Raw genomic sequence first — 17,564 nt, 5'->3', positions numbered from 1 at the left:
GAGTTCAGGATGGGTACGTGGATGGATGCGAGTTTGTATTTGTTTTTCTTCACTCGGCCGCACTCTCTCGCATACGCGACACGCGTACCTACCTGTTCTGTTGCTCATCTGATTTTGTTTCTTTCTGCCTGGGAGTTTCCAACCCCACCATCAAAGCCCAAAATTTCTCCGAACCCTCTGATCCCAACAATCCTGCCACTTCCTGAGACCCATGGAATAACATTTCGCCATGTGGATGATGCTCTGCGCTTGGGCCATCCTCTTGGCTTGGCTTCTTTTTCTGGTGCTGACCCGCTGCCTCGCAGCACCTCAGTTAGGAACCGACCAACCTTCTTCCAAGATGGGTGATGAGCCTGCCTCGTCATCTCTCTTCCCAAACCGTCCCATTCGGCCGCTGCCAAAGCGCCGACTGAGGGAACGCCTTTCTCCAGAGGTCGCCGATTCGATCCAGTACCCGCCCGTCCCGCAGAGCACCCCTTCGCTCTTCTCCTACCCATGCCCGTTACCGACGGAAGATCGAACCGACCCCGCATCGTCGACTAACCGCGATACGTCATCACCTTCCGAGCAACGTCAAGCCAAGGTTAACGGGACAGCACACCAACCCGAGGGTGCCGACACTGCCAACGGGCATTCGAAGGCTATCGGGTCGACCGCGCAGCACGGAGAGCTCGTTTCCCGCCCTAAGCCAGACCAAAGCCGATATTCGGATTCTCTTCTCGGCGCCTCAGCTGCATCTTCGGCTGACGGCTACGATCTTTTCGAGAATACTAATAATAAAAAGCGGAAAATACCGACTGCTGGGGACTCGGCGCCAGGTGGGGTCCACGGTGGGAACGAACTGAACGTCGGGGCTGTTGTCGTTCCTACGAGCGGTCGGTTCGTTGAGGGTCAAGAAACCACGGCCACGTCGTCTTCGTCGTACTATTCAGGTAGTCTGACGTCGAGCGCTCACAACGTTCCGGGGCCGGGTCGAGGCCGCTTCGGACGACCCCGCAGCGGAAAGAGCCCTCTTCGACCTCTTTACGATTCGACAAACAGCTGGGCAAGGAGGACAGGCAAGGCGCGCCCGGGCTCTTGGTCCGCCGGGACAGGTGAGGCAGATTTCGTTTTTCGGGCGAGAGTTGAGAGGATGGAGTGGCTGACCAAGTTTGGTGTCTAAAAGGCGAAAGCACGGGTATTATTTCGAATGCCATTGCGAACGCCGAGAAGCTTCCGCCGCACCACGGGCAAGAGAATATCAGCCTTCTGCAACAATCATCGACCAAGCGCAGCCCGGCCACCACACAGTTTACTTTCACATGCGAGTCAGCGCCCAGTGGATTGACGTGGCCCGGCTCCGACCGCAACAGACTTAACACCATGCCACAGCAAAGTGCCACCAGCCCGACGGCACCAGGCAAGGAAAATTGGCCTCGAGCACCACCGGCTACCCCGGGACAGAATTCAGCGACGACCCCTCCCTCTGCCGATCTGAGCGCCACCAAGGACGCGCATTCACGGAACGGCGTCGCCGGCAGCGCCGCTGGCCCAGAGACCCCTCACGCGACCCCCCCGCGCAAGAGCACTCGCCGCCGGAGCAAGAGCTACCTGGCGATGGCCGAGGAGCGCCGGCGGGCAACCCAGCTGTACAACAAGCGCCACCCGCCCAAGCCTGAGGATATCTGGATCTGCCACTTCTGCGAATATGAGTGGATCTTTGGACACCCGCCCGAGGCGTTGGTGCGAGCGTACGAAATCAAAGAACGCAAGCAAAAGCAGCTGGAGGAGCAGCGCAGGGCGCAGTGGGAGCGCATGAAGAAGGGCAAACATAAGGGCAAGAAGAACAGCAAACTGCCCGGCAAGAACAGTCATGCCGGCGGCGCGCAGGACTTGCATCATCATGCCGACAGTCGCGGGGTCGCTGGAGATCATTACGCCCATAGCGGCCAGGGTGATGAGTATTATGATGACGAGGATGAGTACTATGAGGACGAGGAGTATGAGGTGGATGAGGATGAGATTGTGGAGAACGAGCAGATCCATCCTCATCATGACCCTCACCTTCGCCATCATTCACAGCATCATAGCCGTGGATCAGACTCATTCAGCGGGGCATCGGTAGGGCACGATGGAGGAGGGACGTAGTCGCCTAGGTCCCGGCAGTGTTTTGAGGCACGGATGGCCATCCATAGGAGGAGTTGCTTGAGCGCAATGAGTTGGTGAGCGGTGCTTTGGAGGGCAGGAGAGAATGGAAGACAGCAGGGATGGTTGGAGATAAAGAAGGGACGGTGGCTGAAGATGGCGGACTTGGTGCTTCTCTTCCTTCATCCACGATGCAAAGTGGACTTGGGCTGGGCTTCGACAGCCAGGGTCCTGCCGATCCGCAAAGGACAAGGGGACATGATGGATGGAGGGGAGAAAAGAAGATCTAGATCAAGTTCGTCACAGAGCGCCGGACTCGGATGGGCGAAGGAGGAAAAGAGAAAGGGAGTGGAAGAGGCTACCAGAGCATACGTACTCCCTATGTACATGGACCGGGTTCACCGTTGGGTCAAGGACACATCATGGAGACATGGGCGAAATGCTCTACACTCTGGTGGCTCGCTCGATCTTGTTCCTCTCTCTCTCTCATCTCTTGTCCTCATCTGATCCTCCCTTCTTTCTGAACACATGTCACTTACTGTAGTACCTACCGACTCATGAGAGAACACACTGCACAAGTATACAACACCTAGGTAGCACAACATGCCAAGGTCAGCGACAGATATTGGTGTGCCTAGCTGAGGTTCATGAAGTGAGCTGTGATGAGGTGAGGTGCAACCAGAGGCTCTGACGACAGCCACGCGGCACCATTTCATGTGCCAAGCTTGTATGTCTCATTCAGTAACACAATACATCGCCCTTGGTAAGATTTACACGCTGAACATGCAATGATTGGCCAGGCTAACTCACAGTGGGTTGCAGATACTGTACGGTACAATCCCGGCACCCTGGTTGGTATCATTGCGTCGGTCGCAAGCCAGGGGTGTGAAGCCGCCTAGCGGCATCAAATGTCATGCTTTCTTGCTCTGCCGTCTCCGTTGGCAGCAGCCGCTACCGCAAATGGCCCAGTGGGAAGAAATTACGCTGCTACCGAATCTGGAACGGCAACAGCTCGAGAGGGCTTTCTCAGCTCCCTCATCTCATCAATCCTGCATCCAATTCTTCTCCCACTCCATCACCACCTCGGGGTTCAGGTCGCGACCATACAGTGTAAATCCCCGATCGCGGTCCTTGCTTTCTTCCAGTTTCCCCGTATGACAGCCCCGACGAGCCCATGACCCCTTCCCATCGCCCGGGCGCGCCAAAGTGTCTGCAAGGATGTTTGGCTCCCGTCGGCACCAGCGCGCGCCGCATCCGGTATGTCGTCATTGTGTTTCCTTCCTTGCTGTTCAAACACCGATGGTTCATGACGATGGATCTGCAATCCAACTTTCGTCGTTGCTGTCGTGTTGGCCCCTGATCTTGGGATTTTACTGCTACAGTGTTCCCCTGTTTCAAATACTCCCTATGATCATGTTCAGATGAGCTGCGCTGTATATCGGACGAGACGCTAATCATATCATCGGCGCTATGTCGCGCCCACGACAACAACCACAACAGCAGCCGCCACCTTTGACTGCCGCGACCGCGAACCCCAATGCTGCGACGGCCGCCGCCGCTGTCTTTCGCCGCCATGAATCCAATTCACAGCTGTCGGCTGCTGCCTCCGCCGCCGCCGCCGCTCTCCGCGCCCGTCCCACCACCCCTATCAATGTCGCCAATGTCCAAACAAAACGGACACTGCGTCGTAGCGCCTCGGTCGCCTCTTCTGCCACCGCTGGCTCCGATACCAACGTCCAACTTCCACCGGCTGCCGGCCTGCAGAGGCGAAACAGTTCCAGCTCCATGGCCGAGCGCACCTTTCGAACCCCGAGTCCGCACGGCCCGCGCCCTGGTCTTGCAACTACCGCCGGTGGTCCCGGCGGCCGTTCACCACGACGCTCATTAAGCACCACCGATATTCCCCCTCCTGTGCCGGCTATTCCAAGTAGTGTGAATGCCGCCGCCACCACTCCGACTGCCGGCGTCGCCGTGGATGCCAAGCAACAAACCTCCGCGAGCTCCCCTCGTCTGTCCACATCCACCATCAACCTTCAGACTGGTGGGATGAACCCCCCTGTGCGAGTCGCTTCTCAGAAGCTTGCGTCGGGAGATGCGCCGGGATGGTTCACTGGCGCCCGCGTCGGCGATCTCAGTGCCATCCGCCGCACCGACCCGGCTATGGCTAGTCCACCGGCCAGCCAGCCGTCGTCACCCAAGATTCGGCACTCACGGCCTCAGTTGCAGTCGCAGATTCAGGTGCAGCCGCAGGCACCAGAGCCGACCCCTACCGTCATCACCGCCGACCAAAACGCGCCTTCGAGTCCGTTAAGGCCGGTAAGCTCGTCGTCTTCGATCAATTTCTCGTATCCGACGAGGGTGAGGAGAGCATCATCGGCCGCTGCAGCTGCAGCGGCTGCGACGACGAATGGGGCGAGTTTCCCTGCAGTTGGAGAGGGTGGTTCCTCAACTGGAAATATCCCTTATATACAACAACCGCAGCATCAAGAATCACAACAACAACCACAGCAGATATCAATGGATAGCAAAACTCGCTCGCGCCAACCAGCGAGACAAGGTTCGGGGGATCTGGCGCTTGGGGGAGCGTCAACAGCCACAACACCTACAACTGCAGCCAAACCTTCCGTTTCCGATCAGACGTTGGTGTACGACCCAAACTCGCGGAGGATGGTTCGTCAAGCGGAATTGCTTGCCGTCGAACAGGTTCAGGCCAGTGGGATCAGTGGCGCGCCACAACCGTCTTCACAGCATCTTACAGGTTCTGTGCCTCGCAAAAAGCGCAGATCTCGGGACACAGCGGGAACCCATCTCGCTGCTGGTACCATGCGGAAGACAGCTCGTGCGGCCGAGACGCAACAACCTAAAGCTCAAGTCGCGCCGAGGCCGGTTCCGGGGGTGGCTACAGTTCAGGAACAGCGTGCGGTTATGGTAGGTCTTCCAGAGAACGCGGCGGTGCGGCGAGACGGAGAGGTCGCTGCCACGAAGGCTGTCGCCGGGCCGGGGACTGGGACACAGATCGCTCTTCAGGAGCACCTCCCTATGCATGTCCCTGAACCTGTCCAGGTTGACCTGCCCAAAGTATATGTCCCGCCTACCACCGTCGTGTCGAGCGTGGGCGTTCTTGCCATGCGGCGAAAGCCTTCTGTCGTCGAGGAAGTGTCTGAGCCCGAGACGGACGAAGACAAACAGCTCCCCAAACCATCTGCTGCCTTGGATGCCGCCAGCCCTGTCTCAAGAGGTCCCGAGGTCCTAATTACCCAGCCACCGGCGACACCACAGAACCACGCCTCGCAACGCTCCCTTTTCGACACCTCGACAATATCCCACGCCAACGTTGCTACCAGCGTCAACTCGTCTTTCGAGAGCAAGTCGCATCCATCTGAACTCCCCATCGACCGCAGCCGCGCTGCCCACGTTTCGCGAGAGCGGAACCACTCGAACAGCCCTGTGCGGCAAGCTCACTTCGGGCCCGTTCAACAAAACCTGACAGTGAGGCACTCGCCACCGCCCCGATCCGTGTCTCCACGCAAGTCAGCCCTGAAACATCACGCAAGCCCTCCGGGTGGTTCGCCGTCAGCTGCAGGTGATAACGCGTCCGAAACATCGGACCAAATCCCTGCTCCGCCAGCAAGGAAGAAGTCCGTGAGAGTCAGCTTTTGTGATGATTCCGGCGATGGCGGACCAGGCGACTCTGCTGCTGTTGCTGTTGGAGGGGATCACTCGGCCAACAGTAGCCCCAGCTCTTCGCACAGCAGCACTCACCACTCCAAGCACAGTTGGCTCTCAAGCCTCACCCGAGGCCGGGGCAGACGCGGAAGGCACCACGATGACGATGGTCACGAGCACGACGACGATGATGATATTGTCATGACACCGCGCCCGGCCCTACCCAGCTTTGGGAGTGTGCGGGATCGCAAGCCGAGAGATCCTAGCCCGGAGAGGGTACAAGAGCGGCCACTTGTGAGACCGAGAGGGGAGATTAGGTGGGAGGATACGCCTGTTCAAAGCAATCACGCCCATGCGACGAACTCAGGAGCGGCGTTGTTGCCTAGTCCGTCGCTCGGTGTGAGTAATGACCATGCTATTGGTGCTGCGCTGGTATCGACGGGCATCGGGAAGGAAAAGGAGAAGGAGGTACAATCTTGGTCGCTGCCTCAGCATGACCCCAACGAGCCTCTCCCGCCGGTGGTGACAAGCGTTGAGGGCACGGGATTCTTGAGCGACAGTTCAGACACGGAGTCGCTGGTTAGCTCTGTGTTTGAGCCCCAGTCTCACGTTGATGTCGAGGTGCCGCAGGCGACTACCACCACCATTCAGACGGGCACACAGCCCCGTGCCTTCCCCCTGGTCTCTAATTCTAGTCGGTCGACAAATCAAGCCAGTGCCGACAGCACCTCCTCAACTGGTGCCGTGACAGAAAAGGCGACGACATCGCTACCGACTGTTGAGGAACCTGCACCCGTGCCACCGCCAGAGCCACAGCCAGAACCGGAGTTGAAACCCCAGGTCCCGGCTCTCTCCGTCTCCGCACCCACACCAGTCCCAACGACTGAAGTTGACGTCAAGCCTGTCGCCACGGTTCGTGATAGCCTTCTTCCCGACGTGCCTGGTGGATTCCCCGAGGACGAGCCGGCCCAGCCGACGACCAAACCGGCCGCTGCCGCCACCACCGACGCCGCCCAGCCTCCTCTGCAAGTGCCGAAACAAGATACGGATAGCGATTCCTCGAGCGAAGTTTGGAGTGATGCATACGAGGACCTCTCAGAAGTTGAAGGCGGAGGCGGGTTCTTGTCACTGGATGCTGTCGTGGAGAGCGCTCCTCAAAAGCCCGTCCCGGCACAAGGTTCGGGGGCGAATGCTGATGTTGGCGATGGGGTTCTGAAGCCCGAGAGTCCCGTCCGGACTCAAGGCCAGAAGGAAGCGCAGAAGCAGCAGCAGTCGCAGCCACAGCCGCAGCCACAGCCGCAGCCAGCTCCTGTCGCTTCTCACTCACAGCAGCGGCCAGCTGCTACCACCCTCACACCACAGCAATCACAACCTCCGCCACCGCAGCCAATTCAAGTCGACTGGGAACAGGCAAAGGCTTTCTTGAGAAGCCTCTCCGCGGAGAAGCGCGCACAGCTGCAACGGGAAGCCCTTGAGGAGGCTGGTATTGAAGCAGACAAGGATACCGAGGCCGAAGTGGAGCGTGACCCGAAACCGAGAAAGAAGAAATCCATTGAGCGCAGGAACTCCGAACGCCGGGCGCTTGCGGCGCTTGTGCGGATGGAGCAGGAACAGAAACAGCAGCAACAACAGGCGCAGCAACAAAAGAGTAAAGCGACGACAGTTTATGACTCGGAACAAGATTCGGTGACTGCTGAACAACCCCCCTCTGTTGTGCCGTTAATGCGCAAAACCATGCGCCGCGAAGAGCCACAGCGACCGGCGGCTGCTGCTGCGCCTTCGGATGGTCCGAAACTCCGCAAGTCGATGAGGTCGGGAGATTCGCCCCGAAAGACTCGCGATCGGTCAACATCAGCTCCTCCCGTCTCTTTGATAACTCTACAAGCGACCCATCCCAAGTGGTCTATCACTCAGGCTCAGCAGCAAACCATTCCAGAAAATTCTGCGCCTGCTGTTCAGCCACCACCGCTTACCAGGCGCGGTTCAACGGGCAGTGAGAGCAGTTTCAAGCGATCCCGACTCTCCAAGGGTCAGGGGTTCGGGTTCCGTCAGTCTCTGCGACAGCCTTCTCCTGTGACAGTTCAGGATGATGCAGCGCGCCCGACGAAACGGTTCTCGTTGCGTTCTGCCTCGCCTGCCAGCACGGCCTCGCCTCCTGCCAACACGACCGGGATGCACCTGCGCACAACGCTGCGCGACCCTTCACCCACTCCTGCGAGGCCGACCAGCCTCCGGATGCCGAGCTTCGGCCTCAGTGGGAAGAAGAAAACGAAGCAAAACAAGAGGTCTAGCCGGTTTGCTGATTCGAGCGATGACGATGACGACGCGGGCGTCTTGTCGTCGGGGTTCCGCAGTCGGTTTGAGGACTCCAGCGACGACGAAGTGGAGGAGCCTCTCACCCCCGCCCCGGCCACTGGTCCCTCTACCGCTAGTGAGCTGACTTACCAACACCAACAACTCCTGCTACAACTGCGGTCAGGCGGGTCTGTCGCGAGCACTGCGCTGCCGGAGGAGCTTGAGGAGAGTGAAGAGTCGGCTGAGCGCGCTGCAGCTGACCCTGCGAAACGGCAGATCAACCCTGTGCCTCAACCAGTTCAACCCGTTGTCGACACAACTGTCGCTGCCGGCACAAATAAGAATACTGCTGTCCTCCGCCGCGCCCGCTCCGGTCGTGGGTCACTCCTGGCCCGGGTCGCCTCGAACGCTTCTACCACCACTCCTGCTGCAGTTTCAACTCTGGCTCCTCAGCCCGGCGTCATCACTTCCCTCCCGGCCAAAGACACAACAACACGTCGCCGCGGGAGCTTCCTCTCAGCCCTGCGGCCGCGTAAACACCGTGGCGGCATCGAACGTCCTCAAGTTTCCGAGAGCGCAGCACGCCGGGACACAAAGCTTGAGCGGAGTCCCGAAGAGCTAGAGAAGATCCGGAGGTTGAAAGACGGGGATTTCGATGACGACCGCGAGACCGTGGAGAGCCCGAAGAGTCCAGCGAAGAGCCCAAAGCTGAAGAAGCGGGATCCACGGTTGGCAGGGAAAGGGGGTTTGGCAAGGTCGCCTTCCAGTGCTACTGGCTCCGTTAGTGTTGGGGATGCGGGCACCGCTCATGACGTAGCTGCATCAAACAACGACGCTAGCGGTGGCAACAACAACAACGACGACGCTCGCCAGACTGAAGCCGACCTTGTCGATGATTCCAACCTCCCCGGCAAGGCAATCACCACCGGCACCAACATCCTCCACGACGACGACGACGGCGGCCGCGTCTACACAGCCGACAACAGCCCCTTCGCCTCTCCGTCCCGCCCACCGCGACGCGTCACCATAATCGGTGCCAACACCTCCTCCAACTTAGGCACAAGAACCCTCAGCAGCAGCAGCAGCGGCGGCGGCGGCGGCGGCGGCGGAGGGGGAGGGGGATTCCTGCACCTGCACATGAAGAGCCTCGGCTTCCACATGCGCCGATCTTCGCTGCCTCAGCAACCCCAGCAGCAGCCGCAGCCGAGGAGGGTAAACTCCATGATGACCACGGGCGCCATCACAACCATTACAGCCTCGCGCTCCCCCTCCGGAGGAGAAGCCATTGTCGTTCCGGGAGGTCGGGTGTCGCCACTTCCACCAACAGCAGGAGGAACAGCAGCGGCAACAACAGACGCGGCAAGTTTGAACATGAGCATGGACGGGTCGGTGGCGGGGACCGGCGCGACGGGGGCGACCACGTCGTCGACGGCGGCGAGGAGGAGGAGGTTCGGGTCGATTCGGAGGATGTTTGGCATGAGCGCCTAGTCCATACCCTATCTAGGTGGCGTTACTCATCTGCACTTCATATCGGTTAGGGGAGGGAGGTGGATGTATGTATGATGAGAGTTACAGGGGGATTTTTTCTGCTGTCGTTATGGCAATTGGTATTTTATCGATACCGGAGGAAAGCGTTGGAGTTGGGTTTCCATACATACCTTACATGCCTGGCCGATGAATTTCTAATTTCAACATGGGGTGGGGGGGTGTTTGTGTAGGATAGGATAGGATTTTCTTCTGTCTGGGTTTCATATGTGTGATTACAAGGGTCAAGGACATAAACCTGGCTATCGACCAGGCGGGCAATCGAGTTATTGGAATTAAGGACTGGGGGATTTCAATCAAAGGTTACTGGAAACGGCGCGCAGAGTTTGGGGAGGGGGGTTGAATTTTTAAGAATCTGGAGAACACATTAAACGATGGACGGAGAATATACGGGGAGCGAGTACCCCTATTCCAGAGACAGTCCATGAGCCCTTCATCTGCCATGCGACATCCCTTTCATGCATTGACCACACCCGATTGCGATATATGTCCAGAAATGATTGTGTTCATCCGATCTACGTCGATAATATATTCGTCCTGTCATGCAAAAGGGAGGGAAAATGCCGGTCAGGACAATCCATCATTTTCATTTTGTTTTTCCATGTATCGACTACTAAATACACGTGTAGCTACGCTGCAATGCTACAGCCTAGCCGCAGCCTCAGTCCTTGACTCAGTCAGCCTCTCCGCTCTCTCATCCCGGTATTTCAATCCACCATGAGCGGAAGAGGGCGTCAAGCCCCGTACCGTTCTGGCCTTCACAGAAACGAAGCTAATCAAACGCAAGTGACGCAGCAGCAAGAACAAGGAACTCACGACCAGTTCTTAGCAAAGAAATCCAACACCGTCTTGTACCCCCGAGCATACTCCTCGCGGACGCGGGGATCCGACAGGTCAGAGCGAGCCGCCATCCAGCCGTGGATCTGGTCCTTGAAGGTCTCGACATGCTTGGCGGGGGCGTTGCGCAGATTGGCCTCGAACTGGGCCACCGTCTCGGCTGGCTCGTCCTTGGAGGCGAGCAGGATCAGCGGGACGCGGATGCCCTCGGCCTCGGAAGGGTCGACCATGGCTGGGTGGATCTCAGCGCCGATCACGAAGGGGTTGGTGTCGGGGCGGGAGGTGGTGAGGGCGACGACTTTGCCGCCCCAGCAGTACTGTTGGATGGGGAGGAGGTGGTTAGTTAGTGGATTGTCGTTGGACAGGAGAGAGGTATGGGATTGGCTTACGCCGAGCAGACCCCAGGACTTGATTTCGGGATGGGCAGCCTTGAGCTTCTCAACGAAGCCGGGCAGGGCATCAGCAACGCCGCCAGGCGGGTTCTTTTGGAAGAAGGCAGTCAGGCCCTTTTGCTTCTCGGGGGTGTCCGGAGGATACCTGGGTGGTATTGGTGGCGTGGTCAGATATCCCGTCTGGTTTCGCGAGCGCTACCAATGGCCTCCAAACTCACCAGCTAATGGGGCACGGCTCGCCCTTGAACCAGTCCGGAATGAAGACTTGGTACTTTTGCTCATGGCTGGTGGCCAAGATGTCGGCGCCCTGCACAGTTTGGTCGAAATAGCCGAAGATGTCGTAGATGACGACGATGCCCTTGGTGGCGTCCGACGGGCCGGTCACGTCTGAGGCTTGTTAGGCATCTCGCTCAACGAACGTGAGCTTGGCAAGGGGCTACTCCGTACACGTCTTCATGCCGTCGTACTCCTTGTAGGAACCCTTCGGGGAATAGCCCGTCGAGACGACGGGAGGAATGTTGCAGCAAGCCACGCTGTGGCCGCAGGTAGCCGGCATAGTCGACATGTTGGCGATTGGGGTTTGGAGAGTCCTTGGGAGAGGGCCGAAGGTGGTGTGTTGGTGGTAGGACCGCGAGGAGGCGGATAAATTCGGGATGCTGGAAAGATGGCGGGCGTAAGTAGTGGACCGCAAGGAGGAGAGTGAAGATGGGGAGCGAGAAGTCGCCGTCCTGGTGGCAGCACGACGGAGATGGTTCAATGAGGGCATACCTGAAGGGTTGATGTTGGATTGTCGAAGGCGAAGAAGGAAACTCTGAAGTTGGAGTAAGTCAATTGGATCCAAGGAAGGAGCTCAATCTACAAGATTCTACGGCTGCGGAGGGGATCGACCCGGCAGCTGCTTCCTTCCATCCACGGTTCTATCACTCGACAACTCGTGTCGATAACCTCGGAAATGCGGGGTAGCTCCTGCCCTGTAATGGAGCTCTGGGGCGTTGATGTCACTGGATGCCCCACCTTCTAGAACAAGCTCGACTGCCTTGTATGCGTTGTACCTCAGCGTTGCCCGTTGTTACGGTATTATTGGAATCAAAATTACCGTGAGAGTTCTATGATGGTGCCCCTCTTGCTCCGCTTCCATGGAGGACCTGAGCTTCTTCTTATCCATGTTCCTCCTCTTTTCCTTCACATCGTTCCTCGCCCGACCAGTCATATCCACCTCCGCCCAAATGCGCCCAGCACATCCTCAGATTTGGAAAATGTCAAGTCATGGCAAACACATAAAATGAAAAAGACAAAGATGTAGAGGGGAGCCTTGGTCGCAAGACGCTCCCCGACAAACACATGTCCACCATCCCTCCGTCAAGTTCCCGGGCAATGTGTAATTCCAGACGGCTATTCACCGGCAATCTTGAGGCCCGACTTGCGGATGTCGTCGATTGCCTTCTGGACCGTCTGCACCTCGGCAGAAAAGCGCAATGTCGTGGCCGCTTCGGATAGCGGTATCCATTTGGCATCAAGCTTCTCCCAGTCCTCCTGCGTCCCCCAGTCTGGCCGGTCGGTGCAGCTAGCCGTGGCGGCGAAGAAGTAGACCACTTTGAGTGCCTCCGTCTCGGACTGGGGGTCCGGGTACAGGCACGCCCCGATAAACTCGTTACTCGGATGGCCCTCGTTGATGTTTGGCGGCTTCTTAGACGTGTCGGCCCGTTCAGACTTTGGTGGCGTCGCCCGCGTCGCAATGTCGAGCTTTAGCGGTTGCACCCGGAGCCCGGTCTCCTCGTACGTCTCGCGCAGCGCTGCCTGGAGCATGCCCTCGTTGATGTTTCGCCGCCCCTTGGGAAGTTGGTACAGCTTGAGCCGGTTGTTCCAGATGACGAGCAGCTTGCCCGCTTCGAGGTCGATCGTCACCGTCCCACACGACATGCCCAGCGCGGCGGCAGGTCGAAAGCTCATACTCTTGTCGACCTCGTCCAACCAATGCCGGAGCTCGGACTCGGGGCACCCAGGCGCCGGTTCTCCTCGTGGCCGAGTCATTGTGGTGTAGGGGAGGGAAGGATTTGGCGCCGGTTCTGGCTGTCTAGTCGAGAGGAGGGTCATATCTTTATGGCGCTCGGTGGTGCGCGCTGTAGTGAGACTATGGAAAGGCTTGAGGCCGGTTTGACCAGCAGCACATGAGCTGACGACGGTGGAACAACAAGGTGGTACTACTACCACTCCTTGAGCAACACCAGCGCACAAGCCGAGAGTCCATGATTCCTTTATATACCAAACCGAGTCAGGTGCAGCAACAGAGGACGCTTGGTGCAGATGCCGTCGGCAAGGAACAAAAAAGGAACATCGTTTTTACTCTTGCTTCCCTTTCCATCCTTGCAGCGTTGCGGACGAGGGGGGGGTGTGGCCAATCATGGCGGCGGCTGCACCATGTCCCAGGTTCGTCGCCCCTCGTGGCCTCGTGCGGCCCCAAGGGGGACCGGTGAGGGTTTCCGGCCAGGGAGCGCATGCTCGACCACCGACGGCATGCAGCAGAACACCAGCCGGGACGAATCACGCTCGTGGCGAGATCCTGGGCATCGGGTGTATCGACGCTAGGAACCTTAGTGATGTTTGACTGTCTGTATGTGTAAGTATGTCGGTACGTATACTTCCATACAAAAGACTAACTTCCCGTCAACTGTTCCCCGAGGTCTGCTCCCATACATGTTTCGTCTGTACCTACATGGGGACGGCAGAAGGATGTCGTATTCTCCCGGGCCTCCGTCCCCGCTCAAACATTGATGATTGATGTGACTGGTAAATACGTATGCCTACATCCTGTCTGGAACATCGTTCGCACATACATAGGTACATACATGCTACGTTGGGCATCTTGTGTGTGGGTTCTGGACATTTTGCCTGCCATTACAGCAGCCTGAGGTGCAATCGGCGCACTGCCGAGAAGCCTGACGCGAGGCCGATGCGCGACAACCCCCCGAACCCCCCGTCGACCGGTGAGCCCAGCCTGGCGCCGCGCTCACACCTTGAGATGCAAGTCTCATCCCATTTCAACATCAATTTCTTACACGGTCCTACTAACTTCTTCAAGTTCGACAGAGCAGATATTTGACTGACTGGCGTCAGGGGCTATGGCTCGTCTTCATCAGAAGCCGACCAACATTGTGCGGCGTCTTCGATCTCCCTATACTCCTGACTTACGTGACCAGCTTCGGGCAGGAAGTTGGATACGTGTGTCGGCTTCATAGCGGACTCAAAACCACACAGATCAGAGGCTGTCGACCGCTTTACACCCAATATCTGCGGTGTCCCAATTATATCACTGCTTTCTTGTTTATTTATTTTTGTTTTTATGTTTTCCTCTTCACTGCTAGCTCTCCAGCACGTCCCTTCTCCCCGCGTGCATAGCGTTGTCTTACACACCAAACATGCCAGTTCGCTTTGGTGATGTTTCCTGTCAGGAACAACTACAGTTCCCTTCTGTCTCTCTGGCTCTGGTATCTCGGAAACAAATACTCAAAATATGTACAGGAGGCTGTTACATGCTCAGAAAACGCTACTCATACACCCCTCCTCCACGAGATGGGACCGCTTTCCCTTCCATGGTACGGAGCCACCCACCACAGGTAATGCAACATCGTCAACAAGATGGCATGGTGTGCCATGTAGGTGGCTTGAAAGGGCATGTCTGCGGGCTCACGAGTTTTTCCAGCTGACCGGCAGGTTCCGACCGAATGTTCCAGGCGAGAACGCACATGTCAGCTTTCCACTTTTTAGGTAGTCAATCCCAGTGTTGTTACCTGGAAGGATTCAGCCACCTGCGTGGTGGAGGGCTCGTACAGACAGGCTATGCGTATCTGTCCCCGAGCACTCTGGTGTGATCACCAACCATCGCTTCCCAACTAAGACGCACGTCGAGCAAAGTGGTAAGACACACAAACAAGACACCGGATAAGTTCTGGGGGTTGTTTGGGAATGCTCCCGCCGCCTTGGAAACCCTCCGAACCGAACGCATTCCGCTGCATCGATTGGATCCAAATCCAGACAATCGGTGACGATTGTTTCTGGCCCTCAAATAACGGGATCAGCCTTGCTCTAACCTGGCCGCCACCGGCCGGGATACTCCGAAGACCCCTGGAGTGCTCACTCCGCCCGGTTGCCGCACCCGATCGTTCGGCGTGCGAAAAAGTCCAGGAGAAGAGGCAACCTCGGACCCTCGGGATGACCGGTGAGATGGGTCATGAAGATGTGGCGCCGTCGAGCGAGACCTGGTCCGAACCCGAACATGCCATTGAGTCCGTACATGTAATGGGGGTTCATGCTTACTCCGGTAACCGTGAAGTAGCTGATCAATTCAGGCATAAGAAAGCAGCATCTCGGTGCCATGGACTTTGCGGTGTGATTCATGGGAATTGACCTGTTGGCCCATAACACAGCCCTAGACCTCCATGGCCACCAAGCACTATACACTACAGGCGTAAAACTTCCCAATCCGGTAGACGTCTCGCAGCCACAATCTCCATGACCACGCAGAGTGCTGTGCCGCTGAAGCATGTTTGGTTGTTAGCGAGAGAACAAGATTTCAGCTTCGTCAGCCCCCGGATATTTCGTCTGTGTCTCGGTCCGTCTTTTCTTTGCCTGCCGGAGGTCTCACGCTCACCAAGTATAGTATGCCGAGGAGTGTAGATGGCCTGGAGGCTGCCGGGGATCTTCGCTTCCCAATACGCGGGAAGATAACCCGCTCGCCTGGTCCCGCTTCCGCGGGTTGCTGTGTTCCGTGTGTCAGTCCCTGGGCTGGCGACGCCACCAGCACAAGAACTAGTAGCAGTATATCCTGTGAATACTATCTCGAGGTACTTTTAGGTACTCGCGGGATTGGGGGCATTTCTCAGAAGTGCCAAGTTGGCCACGACAATACAACCCCAGGTCCTTTCCCCGGATGGACAGTCAGATGCAGATCGCTACAACCCCCATCTGCCGAGCCAGTCGGCGTCTGCTGGATCAGCACAGATCATGATAGATCGGCCGGGAAGGGATCGGAAACACAGCCAACCCCTGGACCTGGGTGGACGGAGTTGACGTATGGCCTCATGTTTCAGCAGGGGCAAAAAAGGAGGATATAATTCAAGTTTGATATACCTACCTGACCGAGCCGGTCAACGAATGGTGCAGCTAAACCACCGGGTTGCCTCTCCAGGCACTCCCGCCAGATTTTCCGGGAACATGCTTGTGCATATCAGCGCGGGTTGGAAACCTCGTTTGTTTGAAGGAACCAATATTGGGCATTGAGACGGAGCAGATCCCCAAGCGGCCTCCAGCTGGTTTGCCCATCTATTTTCTTTCAGTGGCTTGCTGGGCGACCTGTAAGAAACCACCTCTATATCTAATCAAGCTAGTTCGTCTCCCCACGAACAGTCACAAGGCTGGGCAATGACACGTTGATGGGTGACGGACGTGGCGAGAAAAAAAAACAAATATTTCACACCGACGTCGCAGCCGCGCTTGGGAATATTAATGCCTACATCTGAGGGCTCTGCACGGATAGACCGCCACGTGAGACAGTAGGTTCAGGTTCTTGGGTGTCGGGTGGGCGAAATATGTTCACCATGCGTTAAAGGAAGCCGCAATGGCATATGACCTCCGTCATCGCTATGGTATGGGTGTGAGAAAGGGCAACGGTAAGAATGATGTATATACACACCTTGTGAAGTTAATAAAGAGAAAAGAGGCCGCCTGGAGGCACAGCAATACACTACCTCCTATACTACTCACTATAGACCTCGTTTCAAATACCCCCCTACCAACCACATCAGCAAGGCCCAAGAAGTTCACTCCCTCCCCATAACCCCGTCCTCCCAAAACTCGAGCGGGAGCTGGAACCCAGCCAGCCCGCTAAGCGAAACCGACACCCAAAACTTAGCCCAACCTCATCCCCAACCAGCAATCGTTTCCGGCTTCACAAGCACATAAACTGCATCATCCTCACCAGAGCCAAGCAAGTTAAGCCAGTCAAGCAAGCAACCTGGAAGCAAGCAAACAAATTCAGCAGCGCCAGCAGCGGCAATAACGTTGCAATGGGCGAGAAGCGGGAGGACCACCGGGGATGCACGATGGCGATCCGCGCCTCCAATCACCACGGAGCCCGGTTACACTGAGGGGAAGGATGCAGGGCGGATGACGGATGCCGGGTGGACGGGAGGGAACTGGATGGCGGGGGTGGATACCTACCTACTTACCTACCTACCTACCTTTACTTGCATACTTGAGGTAAAAACCTGACGCATGTGCGGGCGGGCGGACGGAGTGAACTCCGTGCTCTTTTCCCCTCATCTTGTGGCGTCGGAGTCCTCAGCGGGGGAGATGATGTATGCACGGCATCTGGCAGACACAAATGCCTTGGGGGAAGGGGGAGGGGAAGGATTGCATGTATGGGGAGGTGAGAATTCGCCCGGCCAAGAAAGACAAACATTCAGGACCTCTGAGTTTGATACTGAAAGTGACATGGTAGGCTGCCTTGTCACCCCTATCCAAGTCTGCGACCAGGGTCTGAATGTAAACAAGTCAGAACCCAGTTGGTGACTAGACACAACACCATCTTGGACACCGAGGGGACTTGAGAACAGGGTCTAGACATTTCGTGCTACTGAGCTAGGGCAAGCTCGCGTGTTGTTGTGCAATGCTTTGACATTACACAGAAGCAAGTGAGGCCACGACGAC

At 57.2% G+C, this 17,564-nt stretch overlaps 5 protein-coding genes across 5 annotated transcripts; 3 read left to right on the top strand and 2 right to left on the bottom strand.

The window, feature by feature from the left end:
- Positions 1-9: 9 nt before the first annotated feature.
- VTJ04DRAFT_2582 (uncharacterized protein) lies at positions 10-2,127 on the top strand (the record flags this gene model as incomplete). Its single annotated transcript, XM_069360387.1, has 3 exons — positions 10-13; positions 306-1,094; positions 1,166-2,127. The coding sequence occupies 3 exons, from the start codon at positions 10-12 to the stop codon at positions 2,125-2,127; spliced, it is 1,755 nt and encodes a 584-aa protein (XP_069221103.1).
- A 153-nt stretch (positions 2,128-2,280) lies between these two features.
- Positions 2,281-2,631, top strand: VTJ04DRAFT_2581 (uncharacterized protein; the record flags this gene model as incomplete). The annotated part of the gene is made up of 1 exon (XM_069360386.1): positions 2,281-2,631. One exon carries the CDS (start codon positions 2,281-2,283, stop codon positions 2,629-2,631), a length of 351 nt encoding a protein of 116 aa, XP_069221102.1.
- A 711-nt stretch (positions 2,632-3,342) lies between these two features.
- On the top strand, positions 3,343-9,573 carry VTJ04DRAFT_2580 (uncharacterized protein; the record flags this gene model as incomplete). Its single annotated transcript, XM_069360385.1, has 2 exons — positions 3,343-3,381; positions 3,625-9,573. 2 exons carry the CDS (start codon positions 3,343-3,345, stop codon positions 9,571-9,573), a joined length of 5,988 nt encoding a protein of 1,995 aa, XP_069221101.1.
- An 869-nt stretch (positions 9,574-10,442) lies between these two features.
- Positions 10,443-11,424, bottom strand: VTJ04DRAFT_2579 (uncharacterized protein; the record flags this gene model as incomplete). The annotated part of the gene is made up of 4 exons (XM_069360383.1): positions 10,443-10,784; positions 10,857-11,004; positions 11,078-11,246; positions 11,307-11,424. The coding sequence occupies 4 exons, from the start codon at positions 11,422-11,424 to the stop codon at positions 10,443-10,445; spliced, it is 777 nt and encodes a 258-aa protein (XP_069221100.1).
- An 827-nt stretch (positions 11,425-12,251) lies between these two features.
- Positions 12,252-12,890, bottom strand: VTJ04DRAFT_2578 (uncharacterized protein; the record flags this gene model as incomplete). Its single annotated transcript, XM_069360382.1, has 1 exon — positions 12,252-12,890. The coding sequence occupies one exon, from the start codon at positions 12,888-12,890 to the stop codon at positions 12,252-12,254; it is 639 nt and encodes a 212-aa protein (XP_069221099.1).
- Between the last annotated feature and the right edge of the window lie 4,674 nt (positions 12,891-17,564).

The sequence above is a fragment of the Mycothermus thermophilus genome, assembly GCF_041956435.1.
Source record: "Mycothermus thermophilus strain CBS 625.91 unplaced genomic scaffold VTJ04scaffold_2, whole genome shotgun sequence".
Lineage (NCBI taxonomy): Eukaryota > Fungi > Ascomycota > Sordariomycetes > Sordariales > Chaetomiaceae > Mycothermus > Mycothermus thermophilus.
The sequence above is the reverse complement of the archived record's forward strand: the minus strand, read 5'-3'. Positions and strand labels throughout refer to the sequence as shown.